The sequence below is a fragment of the Copadichromis virginalis genome, linkage group LG8, assembly GCF_057382275.1.
Source record: "Copadichromis virginalis isolate Kocher_CV1m ecotype Utaka linkage group LG8, C_Virginalis_male_GT1.1, whole genome shotgun sequence".
NCBI lineage: Eukaryota > Metazoa > Chordata > Actinopteri > Cichliformes > Cichlidae > Copadichromis > Copadichromis virginalis.
Window position 1 is genome coordinate 3,970,135 of NC_140625.1, and position 21,530 is coordinate 3,991,664.

Here is a 21,530-nt window from a genome sequence, read left to right on the forward strand (position 1 = left end):
TTTTCTGAACAGTTACCTTCTCTTAGACCAGGGGTGTCAAACTCAAATACACAGTGGGCCAAAATTCAAAACTGGAACAAGGTCGCGGGCTAACGTTAATATTTATTGAAAAAAAAAAAATCTTCCTCCAGATTTAAGAATGAATCTCTTCTTATGGACTCAAACAAGTTTTGCTGAAAAACTGAATATGGAACAAGCAAAGCTTAATACTAAAGAATATATATATTAGCTGTATAATACCAGTAGGCCAGCTCTAATAATAATTTGGTATGGCTTTGCGGGCCAAATGTAATTAGGCTGCGGGCCAAATTAGGCCCACGGGCCAGAGTTTGACTCCTATGTCTTAGACCAATTTCACTGCTTTCTCCATGACCAATGCCAAAGTAAACGTGTTACATTATACGGAGAAATGGAGAGGAGAACCTCCTGAGCTACAGACACCCCTAAAAGCATCCATATGAATTCATTCAGTGTTTCTCTGTTGTGTCCTCTGTAAAGGCTGAGCGTACCCCACGTTCAGATCGTAAGCGACGAGACTCATTCGGGATGTTTGATGGCTATGACAGCTGCAGCGAGGAGTCCACCAGCAGCTCTAGCTCAGACGACAGTGAGGATGAGGTGGTACCCTCTATCCCTGCTAGTCTGCCCATCATCAAGAACAATGGACAAGTCTACACCTACCCTGATGGAAAGGCTGGAATGGGTCAGTACATGAGGCTTATTTTTTGTGTGTATTGCTTAAATAATAATCTGTGAGTGAACAATAATAGTGTTTACGTTTAGCTGCTGTGGCTCAGGAAGTAGAACGATTATTAGTTTGATTCTCAGCTCCTCAACATTCATATGTGCAAATATCCTTGGCCAAGATATTGAATTACCTAAACAGAGTGAATGAGGAAAGAAGCTTTTAGTATTCAGAGTAGAAAGGCGCTATATAAAAACCAGTCTATTTACCACGTACAGAGCAAAAATTGCAATTGTGTCAATTTCCAAATACTTATGGGGATAACTATAAATGCCATTTACCATTTGTAGACTGCTGATCTATTTCGGTTTGTTTTCACAGCCACCTGTGAGATGTGTGGGATGGTCGGTGTACGAGATGCTTTTTACTCCAAAACCAAGCGTTTCTGCAGTGTGTCCTGTTCTAGGAGTTATTCCTCAAATTCTAAAAAAGCTAGCATCTTGGCAAGACTCCAGGTAAATGCATTATCTTTGATAAACAAGTATAGTAGTTTCATAATTTTGTATTATGTAAATATTAACATCTGCTTTGGTTTTTACAAGGGCAAACCACCAACAAAAAAGGCTAAAGTCTTACAGAAACAGCCTCTCATGGCAAAGTTGGCAGCTTATGCCCAGTACCAAGCAAGTCAACAGAACCAGGCCAAACTGAAAGCGGGTAGGCTATGAAAAAGCAATCATGATGGGGCTCATATTTCTGCTCTTTTTGATGTACACAAGCAACAAACTAATTGTTGTTTCCGTCAGTGGTCGCTGGAGAGAGTTTTGACTGGGGGCAGTATATCTGTAGCAGTAACACGGTGGGGGCTCCTGTCAGCTGTTTCAAGCATGTAAGTAGCTGGAGCTGAGAATATGGTCACCACTGATATGATACTATGATTATCATAGCTGATAACTTCTGTGCCTCAGGCCCCCATGGGAACATGTTGGGGAGATATTGAAGTAGGTGTGAGGATTGAAGTGCCCAACTCTGATACCAACTTCTCCACCAAGGTGTACTGGATAGCAGAAATCATAAAGCTAGCAGGTAAACACTACAAGTAATTAAGGTAAAATCTCTCACACAACCCTTGGGGTGTTTTTAATTGTGTTTGTGTCTTTTCATTTTTGTGAACTCTGTTAGGAGTAAGTGTTAATGCTGAATAAGTACATCACGACATAGCAAATGTATGCAAAGTCCAATGTAAAAGTCACACTGAACATTTGAACAGTTAGTTTCGCTATTTCCACAACAAGTAGTTGTTGTTGATGAGACAGTGAACCACAAGAGAGGCATTTGGCTTTACATAAAAGAGAACTTGCAGCTGCTAGTTGACTCAGAATCGGTGTAGTAAGGTTGGGTGATTGGACGAATTTATCAACGATCAACGATAGGCTGAGCCTTTCGCCAATCGTTTTTACAAGAGCAATTTATTTATTTGCCCGTTAGTAAGTTTGCTAATAATGTTGGTTGAAGCTAAGAGAAAAAGTCAACAAAAACAATAATAGCGCTGTTTTAACGGCACCCTCCTCAGTGTGCCCCCAAATGCAGCGATCAATTTACACAAAGTCATAACAGAAAGAAAGAAAGACAGTATCCTATGTTCAGTAAAAAACAAAAACATTTTATTTAAATAAAAAAATACAATGTTGGGCAGGGAAACAAAGAAAAAATGGTTTCTTTTTTCCACTTTAACCGTGTTTACTAGGGGTGCAACGATATTCGTATCGATATTGAATTGTTCAATACAGTGCTTTCGGTTCGGTACGCATATGTATCGAACAATACAACATTTGTAATTTATTTTATCAACTTTCCTTCTGACGATGCTGTCTGTGTTGAGCGCTCAGTGAATCTGCGTTCGACTACTCCGCCTAGGCTGCACTGTCGAGCGCAGATCCACTGAGCGCTCAACACAGACAGCATAGTCAGAAGGAAGAGCGCAGGGCAAGCTAGCAAGACAGAAGTTCAGCTCTCCTTGCAACATGGACCTCCCCCACTCTCATTCAGATCTGGCGTTTGGAAATATTTTGGTTTTCATGTGACGTATGACCCTGAAGGTAAGCGCGTCATGGACTAAAGTAAAACAGTATGTTGGATGTGCCATGCAATGCTCAATTACATGGGTGGGAACTAGTGTGTTAGCGCAGTTAGCTGGCCATCTAGCCCCATGCACGGGGCGATCAGCGGTAGCTCGTTAACGGAGATTTGCCGTGTTGTGGCGTTAAGGTCATTTCAACGAGATTAACCTGAAAGCACTAGTGGGAACACAACGAATATGACTGCACATTTACGCCGACATCATCCTAGTGCAAAGACAAAAACAACAAGCATGCTACTAACTTTAGCCGAGTCATTTAGACAGCTGTTAGCACATGATTCTCCTTATGCTGCTGAGAATATAGCCCAGAAGAAGCGGATAGTATAGCTTTTATTTTGGAAAGAGACATTTCTCTGTAATAAACTCTCTTTTCCAAAGATGAGTGATTCCTCAATCAGATACAGGGCTCGCAAAATCGCTAGCCCGATGTCCTGGGGCTAGCGATTTTTTTCAGACGGGCTACCCTGCCCGTCGGGCTATTGTAGGAAGGAAAAATATATGTCAATGCTTTTGCATTCTTTCAGAAATGTAGCTGGGTAATTATGTCATTGGCATCGGTGAGCCACTGTCAATATGTGACATATTGAAATCGCGTTTGAATTTGTGCTTGTTTTTTTGCTTTCACTTTGCAATCGTGCGAACTGTGTATAGAGAGCGACAGCACTGATCTGTGAGTGATGATAATTTGTGCACCAATTCCTCTGACATCGTCTTATTAATCGTTAGCTTACTATGCAAACATGACAAGTGAAATCTCCCGCAGCTTAAACATGTGAGAGGTTGATCGCGCAGAGAATCGCTGAGCTTATGTGAGTGCGTGTGTAAAAGCAGCAGGATATATATTTTAGTTCTGCTGAGCCAAATAAGACAGGTCAGGGTGAAGAAGTGACAGCCAAAGAAAAGCTTACCACAAAACGGAGAAGTTATGACAAATCAGACTATAAGGCAAAAAGAAAGTGCAGCTTTATGGTTTCATGGACAAAAGAATTTCTGTGGCTGCAATATGACGAGCTAAATAACCAGGGCTGCACATAAGTGGTCCGCAGGTGCGCATTCGCTGTCAAAATAAAAAACACGCACAAGGGTTAGGGTTAAATTCAAAAACTGTACTTTTGAGTTAAAATATATATTTATAATTTTAATAAATGACAAATTAAAAAGGCATGAACATTTTTTTTGTATTGAAAAAATATCAAACCGTGACACCAAAGTATCGAACCGAACCGAACCGTGAATTTTGTGTATCGTTGCACCCCTAGTGTTTACAGGCTCTTCCAATGTTTATCTGTCTTACACACTCGACCAAACAACAAGATACAAAACGTATGTTAAAAAATGTTTCTTCCAGCGAACATAAAAAAAATCTTTGACGTAAAGTTGTCTTTTGTGCGATTTGGTGCCTCTCAAATAAACAAATGACTAATCAAGAACGTACCTATATTAATACTGAAACAAACAAGAAAAGAAAGTGAAATATTCCCTCCAAAAAACGTATAAATTCAAAAAGTCACCTGTGCAAATATATCACCTATCGTCATTTATTGGACTGACGAATGCCGGTTGGAAAAATCCTACATATCGCCCAACCTTGTAAAGTTGTAGCCTTAAGTTTTTCTAGGTCTTAATACTACACACTGACATGCTGCAAGAATAGTTGTATTTATTTTTTTTTAAATTACAGTACTAAAATAGTTTAAAAATTCATTCTCAATTGAGCCAATATCATCCTCATTAGTCAGTCCCATATCTGTCAAGGTTTATTGCTTTGTCCTGGCAGCAATTGTGTTGATGACAATACTGACAACAAACCTACACATAGATGAAAGTACCAGATGTATCCCTCTACCTGAGCTAATAAAAGTCTGTATTTGATTTTTAAGTTTTACCATAAACAAAGAAATAAGCAACAAAGCCCTTCTCCCATTCCACATGTGACAGTCCACATCCCAACAAATAAAATGTGCAAGTTGACATCAGAGGGGGAAAAAACCTTAAAAATAAGATGTTTACATTCATTGGTATGTTTAGCTGTCACATGTATTTATCATCTATGTGTAAAGTACAGGACAATCTGATTTCCATTCCTTCACTAAGGCTTCACTTCAGACATCTTTGTTATGAGCTGTTAAAGAAATTCAGCACTGAAACAGAAGTGATTTTCTGAGATTGTTTAGAAAGAAACCTTTGGAAGGGAATCGATACAGTATAAATAGTTTTCTCACCAACAGTGAGGAGAAATAACACATTATTTATACCCAGTGTTGGGTAAGTTACTTTAAGTTAGTAACTTAGTTACATTACTAGTTACTTCTATCAAAAGTAACTCAGTTACTTCAAGTTACTCGTTACTTTCAGAGTAACTAGTTACTAGGGAAAGTAACTTTGGTTTTACTCAAAATTCTCTTGTTAATGTGTTGCTTCCGTAACCCAGCAAGATTGTCAGTCTTCTAGCTTGCTTACTTGCCACAAGTGCACTGTGCCACCTACCAATAGAAAGGAAAAAATAATGTGCACATTTCCACGAGAGAAATCCCACGCCTGATTCTATCCTAGCCTGCTTTTTACATCCAACACAAAAACTGCAGTCGTGGTGCTTTCGATTGTACTCAGAACTCGGAAATTCTGCCTTCTGAATAGGAAGATGTAGGTAACACCAGACTGCAGATGAGCTGCATACAGAGCTGGACTGGGACAAAAAAAATCGTCCCGGGCATTATAGGAAAAATCATAAAGCCTTTGAATGAAAATAAACACTGTTGTGACAGTGATGTACACTGTTCTGATGGTATACATGCATCAATCTATCAATTGTTTGTTGTAAGACTCAGATAATTGTTTTTTTTAAAGGGAGACATTTTAAATGAGAATAAGAAAGTATTTCCTTGTGCCCCCCTTTCCCTTTTAATGCTCTACCTGGCCCCCTGGCAACACTTTGCTAGACCCGCCCCTGCACAGTTACCAGCTGTCAGCTACTTAGAAAAGGATCCTGGTGTTATTTGTCTCTCAGAAACAGTTCATTTATTAAGTATTAATAAATAAGCGCTTTTCACAGCGCTTATTTATTAAGCGCTGTGAAAAGCACTTAATAAATAAAGTTTACTTACTTACTTACTAGTTTACTTCATAACTTCCCTTCAACTCATTCATGTTAAGTAAAAGGTAAACCTGTTTCTCCATCACAGCTCTGATGATTCAGTAAGGACATCTCCTGGTTTCATCTTCATGTTTCCCTCTCACCACATATCCAAACCGACATCATGACCAGCAGCTTTACAGCTGTGGCTCCAGCAAACATCAGCTGATACTAGAAAGTAATTTTAAATAAATTCTAACAACAGCTGATCAAGCTTAAACGTGCTGCTGTTGTTTAGCGCGACATCCGCTGGTTTCCTCTTTCTGGCGCAAAGTGGGCGATAAATAAACACGAGAGAAAAGCCGATCAGCTGATCATTGATCAGTTTCATGATTGAAGTAGCAACAGGAGAGAGAGGGGAGAAGAGGCAGCTGTGCAGCAAAGACACAGAATAACTCCAGCTTTGTGTCTTTTTCATTGTAGCTGAAGTCCGGGACAAACTGTGTTCCTTTTCACCTCAATACGAAACGTGTAATATTTTCTCTGAATACGAGACGATTCCGTTTTTTACGGGACGGTTGGCAACTCTAATAATTAACCTTATGAACAAAATAAAGTTCAACATCAGTAACATAGCACCACCCAGCTGTATAGAAACTCCGTCATGCTAGCTAGCATGCAGTACGAAAAAGTCAGCATAACAAAAATAAACTCCACCTAAACTTGGTTTATATCTGACCCAGATGGACTGCAGGTCATAACTTCTTACCTGAAGTTCAGTTCACCTGACACTCTCGGACCAGCGGCCGCTTCGGGTCTCTCCTCTTGCCTCCCTTTTCCTTCATCCACCTGCTGGCCTCCACCACTTGCTAATGTTATTGAATCTGTGGAAGCTCCGCGATAGCCACCACACGAAGTAACGAATAACGAGCCTATTTAAATCCCAGTAACGAGTAACGCGTTCCCGGTTTTGGCATAATAACTAGTTACCGTGCTCGTTACCACAATAATAACGTAGTTACTGTAACGCGTTACTTAATAACGCGTTAGTCCCAACACTGTTTATACCACATGTGAATACGGTCTTTGTATCAAATTTTTTTTCTCCAACTAGTCGAGAAGCTGAATATAGAATAAGCAAACTGACCGCGGATAGTGGTCAATTTTTCAATCTACTGTTTCTGATGTCAAGAATTAGTGCGCACATTAACAGTGTTTCCTCTTGTTCTTCAGGGTTCAAGGCTCTCCTGCGTTATGAGGGCTTTGACAGTGACACAAGTAAAGACTTCTGGTGTAACCTCTGCATACCTGAAGTTCGCCCTGTGGGATGGTGTGCTTCAAGTGGCAAACCCCTTGTACCTCCAAAAAGTGAGTGTTTTGACAAACAAATCACTTAAGTTTTCTTTAGCACTATGGTTAATTATTGCTGCTCTCTACAGGCATACAACATAAGTACTCTAACTGGAAAACGTTTCTTGTGAAGCGCCTCACTGGAGCTAAAACACTGCCACCTAACTTTAATGATATGGTAAGGCATCAGCCCAGTATTGTAAAGCTGCATTTTATATATTTTATTTTTAAGTGTTCTTGCTGAACCTAAAATTACAATAAAACATTGTTGTTGTTTCTGTTCATCCTTGGCGGTTAAATTTCATCTTGGTTTAGTAAACCTGTCACTCATTTTTCACTGAAGGTACAGCAAAACATGCAATTTCCCTTTAAGAAGCTAATGCGAGTTGAGGTGGTTGATAAGAACTATCTCAGCCGGACACGGGTGGCGCTGGTAGAGCAAGTGATTGGAGGTCGCCTGAGGTTGGTCTATGAGGAGAGCCAGGGTGGAGCTGATGACTTCTGGTGCCACATGTATAGCCCTCTTATCCATAATATAGGCTGGTCAAGAAGCATTGGACACCGCTTCAAACGATCTGGTAGGCACACTCACTTTGTAAGGAGTCTGAGGAATCAAAACTTGTGAATTTTGAAAATTGTTATAGTTGATCAAGTAACAGTCCGGTGTGAATGTGGGTCACGTGTGTCAATATTTACTTGAAATCTTCATTGACACACGTGACTACAACAATGCCCACTTTATGTGTAACCAGTCATTTTCATGTATTCATATTCTAGATATAACAAGGAAATTAGATGGTCAAGTCGATGCTCCTCCACAGCTCTTCCAGAAGGTAAGACTTGGCAAAAGAACAGAATATATTTCATCCTTATTATCCCACATGTGAACCACCACTAAAAGTCCCTGTTCCCTTGCAAGCTTCCCCCTTTGAAAAGCAGATTTCACACTTCAGCTAGGAAGATTTTCAACACACAGACATGATGTACTGTATGTGTGTGTACATGCATGATGAGTATTCAGCCAGGCATAACAGTGCTACGACTGGTTTGGATTTATATTTAAAAAATTAAAGCACTCCTTTCATCAAAATGAATAAATACAGGATTAATGAATCTTTAAACTCCACTTAAATTCAAATCCAAGTGGGGAATAAGACCTGAAAACATCTTTTTCTTTACTTTAATGTCCCCTTTAATGAACTGGATTTTTTTTTTTTGGCATCAAAAAAGCAAGTTTAAAACATTATTTGTTAACCAATATTTTGAAAGAAAGCTCGCAATCAAATAATACTGTGTTGCTTTTAACTGAAATGGCACAAATAAGGCTTTAAACGTTACTAAATACTTATTTATTGTCTGAGACTTTAAACATGTCCCCATAGTGTCTACTTTTCTACTCCTTGATCCTGGAGGCACAAACCTTTACAGGTGCATTCCCAAGTCAATCCTATTATAAAATGTTGCAGTTTCAATGTGAGTTGTCAATTCCAAACATAACAAACATTGAAAGTTATAACCCTTTATGGTATATAGTTTTGTTTTTTATTTTTAGAAAAAAAACTTTAACCTAATGTTTTTAAGTGCTTGGGGGTCCCTGTTAATATAATAAGAAATATGTCTCTTCCACTCTCGAGCAAAATTTGTTTTGTTGCCTCGTGGTAGCCCTGTGTTATAAGGGTACCAAAATTTAAGTTTCATACTTATGTAGTAGATTCGGTGGGAAAGAGCTATTTATTCAAAATGTTATTGTGTAGTTTAACAAATATGAAGTTAATCCTCATAAAAGCATTTAATCCAACAGTGGTGTTCTGTGCTCTTGCTCATACATGCATGGATTTGTCTGTCTGTTTCTGTGTGTCTGATGTTGACTACTCCATTTGGAACTTCGTAAAATGGAGATGGATACTACATTTCTGTCATTTGACTTTTCAATTATCATTTCATCCTGGTGCATGACATTGGCACACAGTCCTTTTCAAGCTCCAGAAACGTTTGTGTACACAGATCATTTACATACACAAACTGTTGCTTAACCATGAACATCACATATGTATCACCCTTAATTGAATTAGAATAGCTTTTATTTATATATATATATATATATATATATATATATATATATATATATATATATATATATATATATATATAGACACACACACATACAGACAGAGTGGGGGGGTGCAGTTGCAACTATACTAAATAAGGTTATAATAAATACAGTTTAAAGAGGTAGGGATGTTGGTTGCATTGAAGTATAAATAGAAATACGGTTTATAAATAAGACTGGAGGAGCCACGGATTGAATCACCAACCTTCCGATCAGTAGGTGACCTGCTCTACCTCTACCTCCTGAGCTACAGCCACCCCCGTAGCTCAGGAGGTAGTTCAGAGACTCATAACTCATGAAGAAAGCAAGACGAACAGCTTTAACCGGTGTGCTCGGTTGTGTGTGTGCACGTGAACGTGAGTGACTGTGTGTGGATGTGTTTGTGTGACTTCCTGCTGATCACAAAGGGTCATCTCCCCTCCCCCTGTATATGGCTCAACCCCGTTTTAACAGTCTCACCATACACAAGCGCAGGAAGTAAAACATCCTCACTAAATAAGAAAGCAGAACTCTCACATAGGATGTCCCTACAATTAAACACTATAACTATTGCATCCCCCACATAGATGTAGTCCGGGGAGGAGGACAGAAACTTACAAAACGTACAAATTTAAGTAAAACAATGACAACATTTAACAATTTCAACCTAACAGGCCCGCTTACTGTACCGTCACTCTAATCAAGTTCACTAAGGGGATGACCCTAACTGTCTGCATTCTTTTCATAAATTTTTCTTTCTTATTTTCTTTTCACTTGTCTGCCTTTTATTTTACAGACGAAGGAAGTGGACCAGAGTGGGGACTGGTTCAAAGATGGGATGAAGTTAGAAGCCATTGACCCCCTCAATCTCTCAGCTATATGTGTAGCTACTGTAAGAAAGGTAAGCCAGTTTTGATTTTGCAAAAGTCAGGATGGTGTAAAATGTAAATAAAACAGAATGCAATGATTTACAAATCTCCTGAACCCTTATTTTATTCACAATAAAACATAGAAAACAGATGTCTGAACTTAAATATTTTACTATTTGATGAAATATATTAGCTCACTTTGAATTTCATGGCAGCAACATGGCAAATTTGGGACAGGGGCAACAAAAGGCTGGTAAAGGAAGTGGTACTAAAAAGAAACGGATTTAGGAAGATTTTGCCACTAACCCTAACCTGATCTTAACAGGTTAAGATGATTATCAGTGTAACCAGTATTTCCAGTATAACCAGTGTTTCTCAGAATTCTCAAGGGGTTCACTAATGCATACACAAATGCAGGTAGGCTATTAAGTAACATTGTGTTGGCTATTAAGAAACAGCAAAGCCAAATGGAAACATGATATAGAAATACTACCATCTTCACTGGGTCAAAAGTCATTTGAAATAGACTTACACAAGGTGGAAAACTGTTTTGTGGTCAAACAAATTGAAATTTGAATATATGTTGATCAATGGTTATGACAATTTGCATATTAATGATAGAAGAAGTCACTTGGTGGATGAGTGATGAAATGTTTCTTCCACTGAAAATACTACGTCCAGATGAACAGAATCAATGTTTCAACACAGTGAATATCTTTGTGATTGCTGTAAAATTAAGGCTATAATTGCACCACTGTTATCTTCAATGTGATGTGCCAATACAGTGGAGAGCAGCTACCTGAACTTTATTTCCACAGAAGTACATTGTCTTGTTATTAAATGTACTTCCTTTCTGTATATGATTCTAGATATAGTAGCACCTCTGAAAAATACAGCCTGAAATCAAAAGTAGTTGACTAGAACTCTCAAACGTGCACCTTAAAACAGATAACTTATAAGCTGCAGAGGAAATGGCATCTAACTAATTTGGCAGATCATCATTTAGCCTGCAAAAGTAGATTATTGCTCTATAACAAAGCCCTCTGTAAAGGTAGAACATCGTACTAGTCAGTGATGAGTAGTACGATGTTCTACCCATCACTGACTAAAGGTAATAAGAATGATGGGTTTCTCTTCAGCACTGTAGCCAGGCTGACCAAAAGTCAGCTCTGTTAAGCCAAGGATTCCTTTATTTATAAAGAAATTCAAGAAGTCATCACTACTTAAGGTTAAAATATCATTAGAGAAAAAATTACTGTTACTGATGTAACTTTGTGTACACCTACTTTCAATACCACTGATAATTTATTTATTTCTCATCCACTATATTAAGTGGTGGTTACGTACCACCAGTATGCTTGGTAGTGGTTCCAAGCAATCCAAGCAGGTTAAAAAATCTAAAGTTATCAAACTGCATGCCACCGAATACCTGGCCAGTAGCATCACTTGATGAGTCATGAGAGCACTCTTGTTAACTAAATCAAAACCTTCATTTTTTTTTTTTTTTTTTTAAACCTGTAAACGAGAGAAATGGATACAGAAACAACACCGTGTTCCCAGAGTCTAACGCAGTGCCACAGACCGAGCATTAGCATTCTAGCTTCGAAGTCCACCTTTGTTGTAGTGTTCTTGTCCATTATTAATTATGTGGCAGGACGCGTGGACGTGTTGCTATTGACGACAGTCACGTACATTAGTACTAGTGTTTTGTAATGGGAAACCATCCAAGTTGGGTCGTGGCGATCCGTGGCCAGTTGATCTGGGTTAGGTGCTAATGGAAAAGGGGCTTTACTGCCATCAAATTGTAGCTCCATAGTGTAGTGGTTTATCCTGGTATGATCTCTTGGAGTTTGTCAGGAGGCAGCCAGCATATAAAGTCTGCCAAATCAAATGTGTGAAGAGTCACCCCTTATGAACAATGGAGCAGCCAAATGTTTTTGGGGTGTAATTGGTAGGGGTGAGGGGTGAGGAGTGGGGGTTCCTGCTGTAAAATGAAAAAAATGTTTTAAATGGTATATTTTCTCAGTTTAAACCTTCAATCTGTTGTTTTTTGTTTTGTTTTTGTTTTTTTGTCCTCAGGTGTCAAGAGATTATAGATTTATGAGATTTGATTGTGTTCTGTTTCTAGTTGCATCTACATTTTTTTTTTCTAAATATTTTTATTGAGTATTTGTGGATATAGTTTACAAAGAAAAAAAGACGGAAAACACAAACTTTACAATGAATACAAAAGAGAACTTCTCATGTTGGAACAGTTTTCCTTTCTTATTATTTAGCAAACAAGCAACAAGGGAAAAAAAGACAGAAAGAAAACAAAAAGAGGGGGAAAAAAAGAAAAAAGAAAGCCACCGAACATGGGAGGGCGAGGCAGCAACCTTCCGCCAATCAAAATGGCACGCCTAGCCAAGAGGGAACCAAAGGACAGCACCCTGCGCTTTGCTTTTGGAATATGCTTATCATCCTCTCCCGCTGTACCAAAGAGAGCAAGTAGGGGGTTGAGAGCTAGTTTCAGGCCGGTGGCCTTGTTCAAAGTCCAGAAAACCTCCTCCCGAAAAGCATCTACATTTTTGGAATTTAGGTTGTACATTAAAGTTGACATGACATAACTCTCTGCTATATAGGTGTTGGCAGATGGATATCTCATGATTGGGGTAGATGGCTCAGAGGCAGTCGATGGATCAGACTGGTTCTGCTACCATGGCACCTCCCCTTCCATCTTCCCTGTTGGCTTCTGTGAAATCAATAACATTGAACTCACACCCCCTAGAGGTACTCTACAGTTATATTTTTTTTCTTCACTTTGGAACCTTAAAAAATTTGGGGTTGTTTATGTTCTGACCTTGACACATACTGTGTTTCTCAGGGTACACTAAACTCCCATTCAAATGGTTTGACTACCTCAGAGAAACAGGTTCAGTAGCTGCTCCTGTCAGGCTCTTTAACAAGGTAAGGTTTATTGATGTATATCCTGTGTGGTTTTTAAACAGTTTAAAAATCTTCTGCTAATCAAAATCCCATAACTTGCAATAAAAACACCATCTGCAATTATCTACACCACAGGTGTCGAACTCCAGGCCTCGAGGGCCGGTATCCTGCAGGATTTTGATGTGTCCTTGATCCAACACAGCTGATTTAAATGGCTAAATTACCTCCTCAACATGTTATGAAGTTCTCCAGAAGCCTGGTAATGAACTAATCATTTCATTCAGGTGTGTTGACCCACAGTGATATCTAAAACCTGCAGGACACCGGCCCTCAAGGCCTGGAGTTCGACACCCCTGATCTACACTATATAGACCAGGGGTGGGGAACTCCAGGCCTCAAAGGCCGGTGTCCTGCAGGATATCACCCTGGGTCAACACACCTGAATATGATGATTAGTTCATTACCAGGCCTCTGGAGACATTCAAGACATGTTGAGGAGGTAATTTAGCCATTTAAATAAGCTGTGTTGGATCAAGGACACATCTAAAAAATTGCTTAACTCCTAGATATTCCATGATCAACTGTAAGCAGTATTATTGCAGAGGAAAAGCATTTGGGAACCACAGCAACTCAGCCATGAAGTGACAGACCACGTAAATTTGCAGTGCAGGGTTGCTGAGTCCTGAGCCATGTAGTCGGTTGTCAGTTATATGCTGTAGAGTTACAAACGTTCTCTAGCATTAACATTAGCACTATGCTGGGAGCTTCATGATATCGGTTTGTCAGTCTAGCTGACCCAGTACTTTTGTCTGTGTATAACTACAATCAAAACATGTGTGATAACTAAGTTTAAGGAAGTGATTCCTTCACTGTTAACATGATGGAGACTGAAAATGACTTTCCACTCTCCATCTTTGTTTGTCCTCGAAAAATTGTTGTTACAAGTGTTACACAAGTATGATTAATCTGTCCTCATTAAGATGGCTGTAATTAAATTATTACTTGAAAAGTTCTTACTAGCTACTTTTATTTCAAAACATTTGGAGATGTTAACTGTCAATCAGTTAAATAATCATTGCAAAAGAACAGATAATTTGCAAAGATTCAGTCCAGATTTGCGCCATAGCACAGACACGGCACTGGTAAGGTAACAAATGATCAATGATCAATTGATGATCAATGATCAATTCAATTACCACTGACAACAGTATTTTACTAAGGCGATTAGAATACAACGGTAGTATCAGTCAGTGTGGTCTGAATTTGATATCTCTACTAGATTTAAATTTCTCTTATTCATGCTCAAAAGTTGGTCACAGAGTTCCACGGGGATCCAAGAATGAGTGGCCATTTATTATTTTAAAATTGATACCATAGGTGCATCTACTAAAAATTGTGGACAAGTTTGAATATCAGTGACCTTGACCTCAAGGTCCAGGTCAGAGTCCATTTAAAAAAAACTTTTTTCCATGACGTTTCAAAGAGCCGGAAAGTAAATAAACGGCAGACAGAAATGAGGCAGGTCGAATCGTCTTGGGTTTTACGCATGTGCAGTACTGGAACGTAAGCGTTTTCGGTTATTTGGCTCTCTCTCTTGGCTCTCGGCGAAGGCGGTCGCACTTTTTCTCCTCTCCTCCTTCCCCTTATCTTCCCTGCTTAGCCTCTTGTGTCCTTGTCTTGTCTCGTGTGTATTACTTTCCCTCGAACAGTCTCTCACTGTCGTTCTCTAAAACCTAAAAGAGAATTATGGATTTGATCAACTGGTCTCTGAATGCTATTGACACCCTTTTCTCAACGAGGAGTCTGGGCTCGGGAGAGCCCGAGTGCCCTGGAGGGACTTTCCCTGCCGGATACATGATGGATGGGTGGCAGAACTGGAAGATCATGTGCCTGGCGGGACTGTCGATTGAGGACGCTGAAGATATCTACCTATTCGGAACCATGATAACAGGGTTCTTGCTGCTTGGAGCTGGCTTGGCCCTGACTTATTGGAGAAATATGAGAGCGGAACCGGCTGTTCAACCCCCCCCCCCCCCCCCCCCCCCCAAAGCTGCCCGCTGGAATCGAAGCGACTGGATGAGGCGCGACCTCTCACAACGAACGCAGTGTGGTTAACACCTTGGAGACGCTTACAGCTGCCGTGAAGACTCAAAACAACACCATTGAGCGTATGTTGGGATACATCAAAGAGAGGCCTGCTCAAAATGAGACCCTTGAGTGAAAGTTGGATCACATCGCAGAATGGCTCACTGCAGTTGTGGGGTCTCAGAATCAAAAGAATGATAACACCATGGAACAGAAGTTTGATACCATCATGGGGAGGCTTGCGGCTCTCCAACGGGAGATTGAGGGACCAGTGTCGGAGTGTTAGGAACAGCTTGAAATTCTCCTCCTCTGAGCTGCTCGCATAAAAAGAAAATTGACAACCTCAACATGCGGACACCATGGCGCCAGCTGGGGCTGGAGCCGAACAAAAACTCCCTGATAACGACTGTGTGATGACTATTCTTCCCATCCCATGCAAGGCCACCTGGATTGGCTAGCAGACTGTTTACTTAGCCTGATAGGGCGAAGGACACTGTCTCAGCTGAACTATGGACACGCACACACATACACTTACACTGATAAGCACTCACACATTTCCCTTCCCCTTCCAATGCCTTCGATGCTTGTTGCCTCCTGGGGACGGGTCTGGGCCCGCGCTGGAGAGTCGGCGCAGTGGCAGGATGGCTGCTGTGTTGCCTGGGATTACTCCTTATCCCCAACCCTGTTGCTGTTCACGTGCTCTATAATGTTGTACTGTGGACATTTATGTGCTTTCTGTGCAGAGGAGTTTTTTTTGTTTCCTGCTCTCATGCTGTCCTCCTGTAGCCCAGCATGAGTAGAGGTCTCTTTTTTTCCTCTTGTACCTTTCCCATTGTAGTGTACATTTCAGTGTTTTTTTTTCTGTAATGCAACCGTTCTCTGACTTGTATCCCCATGTGATGTCTGTGTTGTATGTGTAAGGTCGGGGGGCGGGTTCATTCCACTGCAGGGCAACCTGCCACTGCATGTGGCGAATAAACTTTGAACTTGAACTTGATTTAAATGTGGATGAATAACTCTATGAAAATGATAGTGTGGACGCGGAGCGTTTTCAGACGTATACACTGTTTTCATATTTATCCGGGCTAGTGTAGATATAGCCTTAGAATCACCAATTAACCTAACCCCACCCCACTAACTGCATGTCTTTGGACGGTGAGAGGAAGCTGGAGTACCTGGAGAGAACCCACACAAACTCCACACAGAAAGGCCCTGGCCAGGTGGTCGGGATTGAACTCAGGACCGTCTTGCTGTGAGGCAACAGTGCTAATCTCCATGTCACCGTGCCCCATCCATTTAAACAGTAGCAGTAAAAACTCATGTCATTATTGGTCATATTCATGTTATGACTGACAGGATTTGTAAAGTTTCTCACAAGCTTTTACTGAAGGATAAATACAGGCTGCAGTACTTTTAAGATCCGGGTTTTGTTTGTTAAATTTCTCTTTTTCCACTGTCCTTGATCCTTTCATGTCCTAGGAGGTTCCCAATCATGGGTTTCGGCTAGGCATGAAGCTGGAAGCTGTTGATCTGATGGAACCAAGGCTGGTGTGTGTCGCCACGGTGACAAGGATTGTGCACCGCCTACTGAGGATCCACTTTGATGGTTGGGAAGACGAGTATGATCAGTGGGTGGACTGCGAGTCGCCTGACCTCTATCCAGTGGGCTGGTGTCAGCTAACAGGCTACCAGCTCCAACCCCCTGCCTCACAGAGTAATGCCATAATGCTGTTCATACTTCTTCCTCTAGTGTCTTAGTGCAAAACGTTTAGAGAATTATTAATATCAAGGATCAGACAAGATAGTAGGGCAGAGAATGGGATCACTACATGAGACAGTTATAATGAACTACAGTAGGTCACGAATAGCTGTCACTTGACCAAAAACTTTTGGGATCTGCCTCAGAGAAAATGGTTGAGCTTATCAAGTTTAAGAAAGGACATTACATCACGCAGCCATTGAATGTGCAAGGGGGTATTGCTGCATTTCCAGAGGAAGAATAGGTGTTTTCTTGCCAATATATAACTGAGAAATAGAGAATCGTTTGTTATCCCACAGACCACCTGTGCGGTTGAGTGTGCGCACATCTAGACCTGTAAACATTGTGAGGTAGGGATGTGCATATGTGTTTGTTTGTCTCATAGGGGTGTTTATAAACTGCCACCAATCAGGAATGCCTGCTTAGAATTTATAGATTTACAGTGAGCTTATTTCAGGTCTATTTCTCGTACTGCATTTATTTCAGCAGTTCAATTGATCATTACGTTTTGTTTTTTTCTGTTTGTTTGTTTTGTTTCAGTGGTGTTTGTCCTGACCACTGAGAGTTAGTAAGATACACAAGAAAAGACAGTAGAAAGAAAGCAATATAGAAAAAAGGGAAAAATACAGAAGACTATGCCTGAGAAAGCTGAAAAAGCAAATGGGTGACACGGCGAAAGGAGAGAAAAGATAAGGAACAAACTGGTGCTGTGAAAGTTGAGCAGTGGCTAAATGCTGGGCCTCTCCAGATGCAATTTGTTGATCTCTAAGATGATGTGGACCCAAAAGAGCAGTTTGTACTGAAAGAAATTTCTCAGATATAAGGAAATTAGCCCCGTGTATCTTGACCATGTCTTGCTCCACACACAAAAGCAAGGCAATTTTCTCTGCAGTCAACATAATGAAAACTAAATATCCTTCGCAGCCTTAATGTAAATCTTCAAATTAACCGTTCCTCTTCATATGTAGGTCTTTTAAAACATTCTCTTTTTGTTTTGACTGTTCAGTCACTGCAAACCACCTGGAACTAGAAGATAGTAATATGAGCATGTTGCTGTGGTGGCTGTCTCAAGTCTGCCACCTTGCAGTAGGATGACATCCTGAACTATCTTACCTAGGGCTCTTGAACTTCTCTCCAACCATAACCTATATCATTTGGAGAATGTTTGCGCATGTGCCTCTGCCTCACAACTGCCAAAAAGATAATTATGTATCCTGCCAAAGCTGGAAAAGGCTCCGGCCCCCCTCCTCGTCCCGCGACACTGAATTGGATAAGAGGAAGACAGTCGTATGGATGTGCTTTCCTCTCATTGTATGCTTGAATGTCCTTTCTTGTTTCTTTTTTAGGTAACAGAGAAATGTCCCAGTCTGTTCCCAAGCAGAAGAAAAAGGCCCAGCAGTATAAAGGCCAAAAGAAAAGTGAGTATTCCCTTCTTTAGCATCAGAGTTTCTCTGCTTTATCTACTTGTTCTCCTTTTGTTATCAGCTATCTTAGTAAGGGGGCCCCTTACCCTAACCATTAAAAATGAATGCCTAACCCTTACCCTAAACCTAACCATAACCTAATTGTAACCCTGACACTAAAACCACATTTTGAGCCTCAAAAAGGCCTTCAAATATGTGAGGACCGGTGTGTGTGTGTGTGTGTGTGTCCTCACAAGTGACTGTTGGTTCTCACAAGTATAGTAGTAGAATGGAGATTTCGGTCCTCACAAAGATAGCTAGACAGGAACACACACACACACACACACTCTGATTTAATGCAAAATGGTCTATTAACACATAGTGAGTGAGAAAGGTGACTGAAGAAGAAATACTTAACACAGCATCCCCGGCAGCCTATTGCAGCATAACTAAAGGAGGATTCAGGGTCACCTGATCCAGCCCTAACTATATGCTTTAATCCTCTGGGGTCGACAGACGCGCCGGTGCGTCAAAATCACATGACCAATTTAAGATGACACAGCAACAAGATGCAGCGACACAGAGTCTCCAATTCAACTTGGTTCGGAAGTGCGGACAGCAAGGCACATACCAGTTTTTAAATTGTGTCGTTTGGCCACGTAAAACCAGAGTTATGATAAAAAATACACGCAATGTTTTTTTTCTGAACAAAACAGTGGTGTTTACAGCGAGAAGAAATGGTTAAAAACTGCATTTTCTAAGGACAGCGCTAGCAAACACTGCGCTTGCGAGTGGAAAAAAGAAAAAACACCCCTTCCCTATTGGTGTTAAAGTTTACTGTGTCAGCCAATCAAAAAAATGATATGGCAACATGTGGCACTTGGTTTTTAGGAAGAGGGGGAAGTTTTAGGAGTGACACCTGCGAGAGAAAGCGGGCGAACGAAAGAGAGAGAGAGCGAGTTTTCATATGTGAGACATTAGTGACGTTTAGCGTGTTTGGAGGCTGTAGTTAGTGTGTAGTGTAGTAAATGTACAATTTCTATTTGCATTTCAAGTTATGAAAATGATTCGTTAAACATGTTTGTGGCTTTTACAATAAAAAATGTAATTTAAAAAAAAAAAGAATTTTCTCTGAATTTTTAAGCCTAGTCTTAAAGGTAGAGATGGTGTCTGTCTCCCAAATTAAATTTGGAAGCTGTTTCCACAGAAAAGGGGCATGAAAACTGAAGCCTCTGCCTCCCATTCTATTTTTAACCTCCTAGGACCTAGCAGGTTTACTTCAACTAACCCTGACTTTCTCCGCCTCTTTGTCGGAAACCTGACTGTAGGAAGTGTCAGACATGGCGTGCTCCTTCCTTGAAGAGCCAGTAGATGTTGAAGCCCAAATTCTCCGCAGAGCACTCCACCGGGAGAGAGTGATTAGAGCGCGTTCGGACATTTTATCATTTCCTGATGATTTCCTGTGTGAACGTTACCGTTTTTCAGCACAATCTATAATTTATTTGAATAACATCCTCAGGCCTAATATTGCTCATGTGACACATCGCGGACATTCTCTCAGTTCTGTACATATTATTTGTATTGCACTTCAGTTTTTTGCAAACGGGAGCTTTCTGTATAATGGTGACGTTGAGCACGTTTCCAAGGCTACCGTCTGTCGGGCAGTCAGGAATGTTACAGTTGCACTGAAACGTCTCCTGTACTCGTTTGTGGTGTTCCCCGGTCATAGACCCACACGATTTATCAAAGAGGGATGCCACAAAATTGCAGGTATCAGGATGAACGAAACTTAATTCATGATGTGGTGACACTTGAACTACTACTTAAATTTTACATTTATTTTCACGGTTCCCAGGCGTGATTGGCTGTACAGATGGCACTCACATTCCAATCATTGCTCCTTCAGTAAATGAAGGAGACTATGTGAACAGGAAGTCTTTCCACAGCATTAATGTACAGGTACATAGTTCCCTGTAGCATTTCAAACTAACAGATTATTTCATTATAGTAATGGATGCTAATTTGTGTTCTCTGCACTGTGAAGATCATATGTGATGCTACCAACATTATCACAAATGTGGAAGCCAACTGCTCAGCCTCTGTGAGTGGTGGTGGTGGAGGACCCCCACCTGTTTTTCGGGCCTCCGCTTTTTTTCTGTTGGCTATAACGGGTCACATTTGAGCATACAGAGTAAGCAAATATGTACTTGTAACGTGCTCAGATAATTTCAATAAGTGCTTACAGAAAGAAAATTAATGTAGCCTCTAACTGCAATTGATTGACATCGGACAAACAGATCAAGCACTATGGCTCATAATACAATTACACCTTACCTGTTTGGACTATATTTTTATATTTCATTTTTACTTGCTGCCAGGAACGTTTGGGGCCTGTTGGGTTGCACCTGCGCTCAAATCACATCACAAAATAAAATGTATGAAATAAAAAATAAAATATAATAAAATAACGTGTTAAATGGGTGGAAATCCCTAGATCAATGTTTAAATTAACACTCACGCATTGACTCTGTCGGCTATGTTTTGCCATGCATGCTCTCTTTCTTTTGCAGCTGAGGCTGTGTTCCTTTTTTTCCGCGGAATTTGCATGTTATCGGCATATACTGCCATCAGAATTTCGGCCTCAAGCGCTGTAAGATACATTGTCCGCGCCTTCTTTCCCTCCGTCTCCATGGTGACTCGCTTAATCTGTGCTCCACTAATCAGGGCTTTATGTATCCTCGTGCGCGCGCTTAACTTGGGGTTAAAGCAACTCCGCGTTGACTGAACTAATTGTTATCAGCCTTTCTGAAACCGAATATTCCGAGTTTCAATTTCAATTTCAATTTTATTTCTATAGCACATTTAAAAGTCACAAGTACAACAAAGTGCTTCACAAACGAACCATACTTGCAATTTACAACAGGAGAAAACAGTTAACAAAGAATAAAATTATAAAATAATAATATAAGAACAGGCATGAATCAGGGAAAATTAAGCTAAGTAGTTTGAAAAGCGAGCTTAAATAGATGGGTTTTTAACCGAGATTTAAAAGATTGGATAGTTTCCGACATACGGACATCAACCGGTAGGCTGTTCCAGAGTTTTGGTGCAGCGAAAGCAAAGGCCCGATCCCCCTTCGTCTTTAATCGAGA

General features: G+C 40.4%; 1 protein-coding gene across 2 annotated transcripts in view; it reads left to right on the plus strand.

Annotated features, from left to right (window-relative positions):
• Nucleotides 1–21,530, plus strand: part of mbtd1 (mbt domain containing 1) — a 37,117-nt gene that overhangs the window by 1,632 nt on the left and 13,955 nt on the right. The window contains exons 2-15 of one of the 2 annotated variants that reach the window (XM_085465444.1): nucleotides 499–703; nucleotides 1,067–1,200; nucleotides 1,288–1,402; nucleotides 1,492–1,574; nucleotides 1,654–1,771; nucleotides 7,132–7,266; nucleotides 7,338–7,426; nucleotides 7,592–7,826; nucleotides 8,026–8,081; nucleotides 10,134–10,238; nucleotides 12,828–12,975; nucleotides 13,070–13,152; nucleotides 16,696–16,930; nucleotides 18,322–18,393. In XM_085465444.1, coding sequence (XP_085321570.1) covers nucleotides 499–703; nucleotides 1,067–1,200; nucleotides 1,288–1,402; nucleotides 1,492–1,574; nucleotides 1,654–1,771; nucleotides 7,132–7,266; nucleotides 7,338–7,426; nucleotides 7,592–7,826; nucleotides 8,026–8,081; nucleotides 10,134–10,238; nucleotides 12,828–12,975; nucleotides 13,070–13,152; nucleotides 16,696–16,930; nucleotides 18,322–18,393 — 1,813 coding nt within the window. The remainder of the gene's footprint in view (nucleotides 1–498; nucleotides 704–1,066; nucleotides 1,201–1,287; nucleotides 1,403–1,491; nucleotides 1,575–1,653; nucleotides 1,772–7,131; nucleotides 7,267–7,337; nucleotides 7,427–7,591; nucleotides 7,827–8,025; nucleotides 8,082–10,133; nucleotides 10,239–12,827; nucleotides 12,976–13,069; nucleotides 13,153–16,695; nucleotides 16,931–18,321; nucleotides 18,394–21,530) is intronic. The other variant, XM_085465445.1, reaches the window with a different exon arrangement.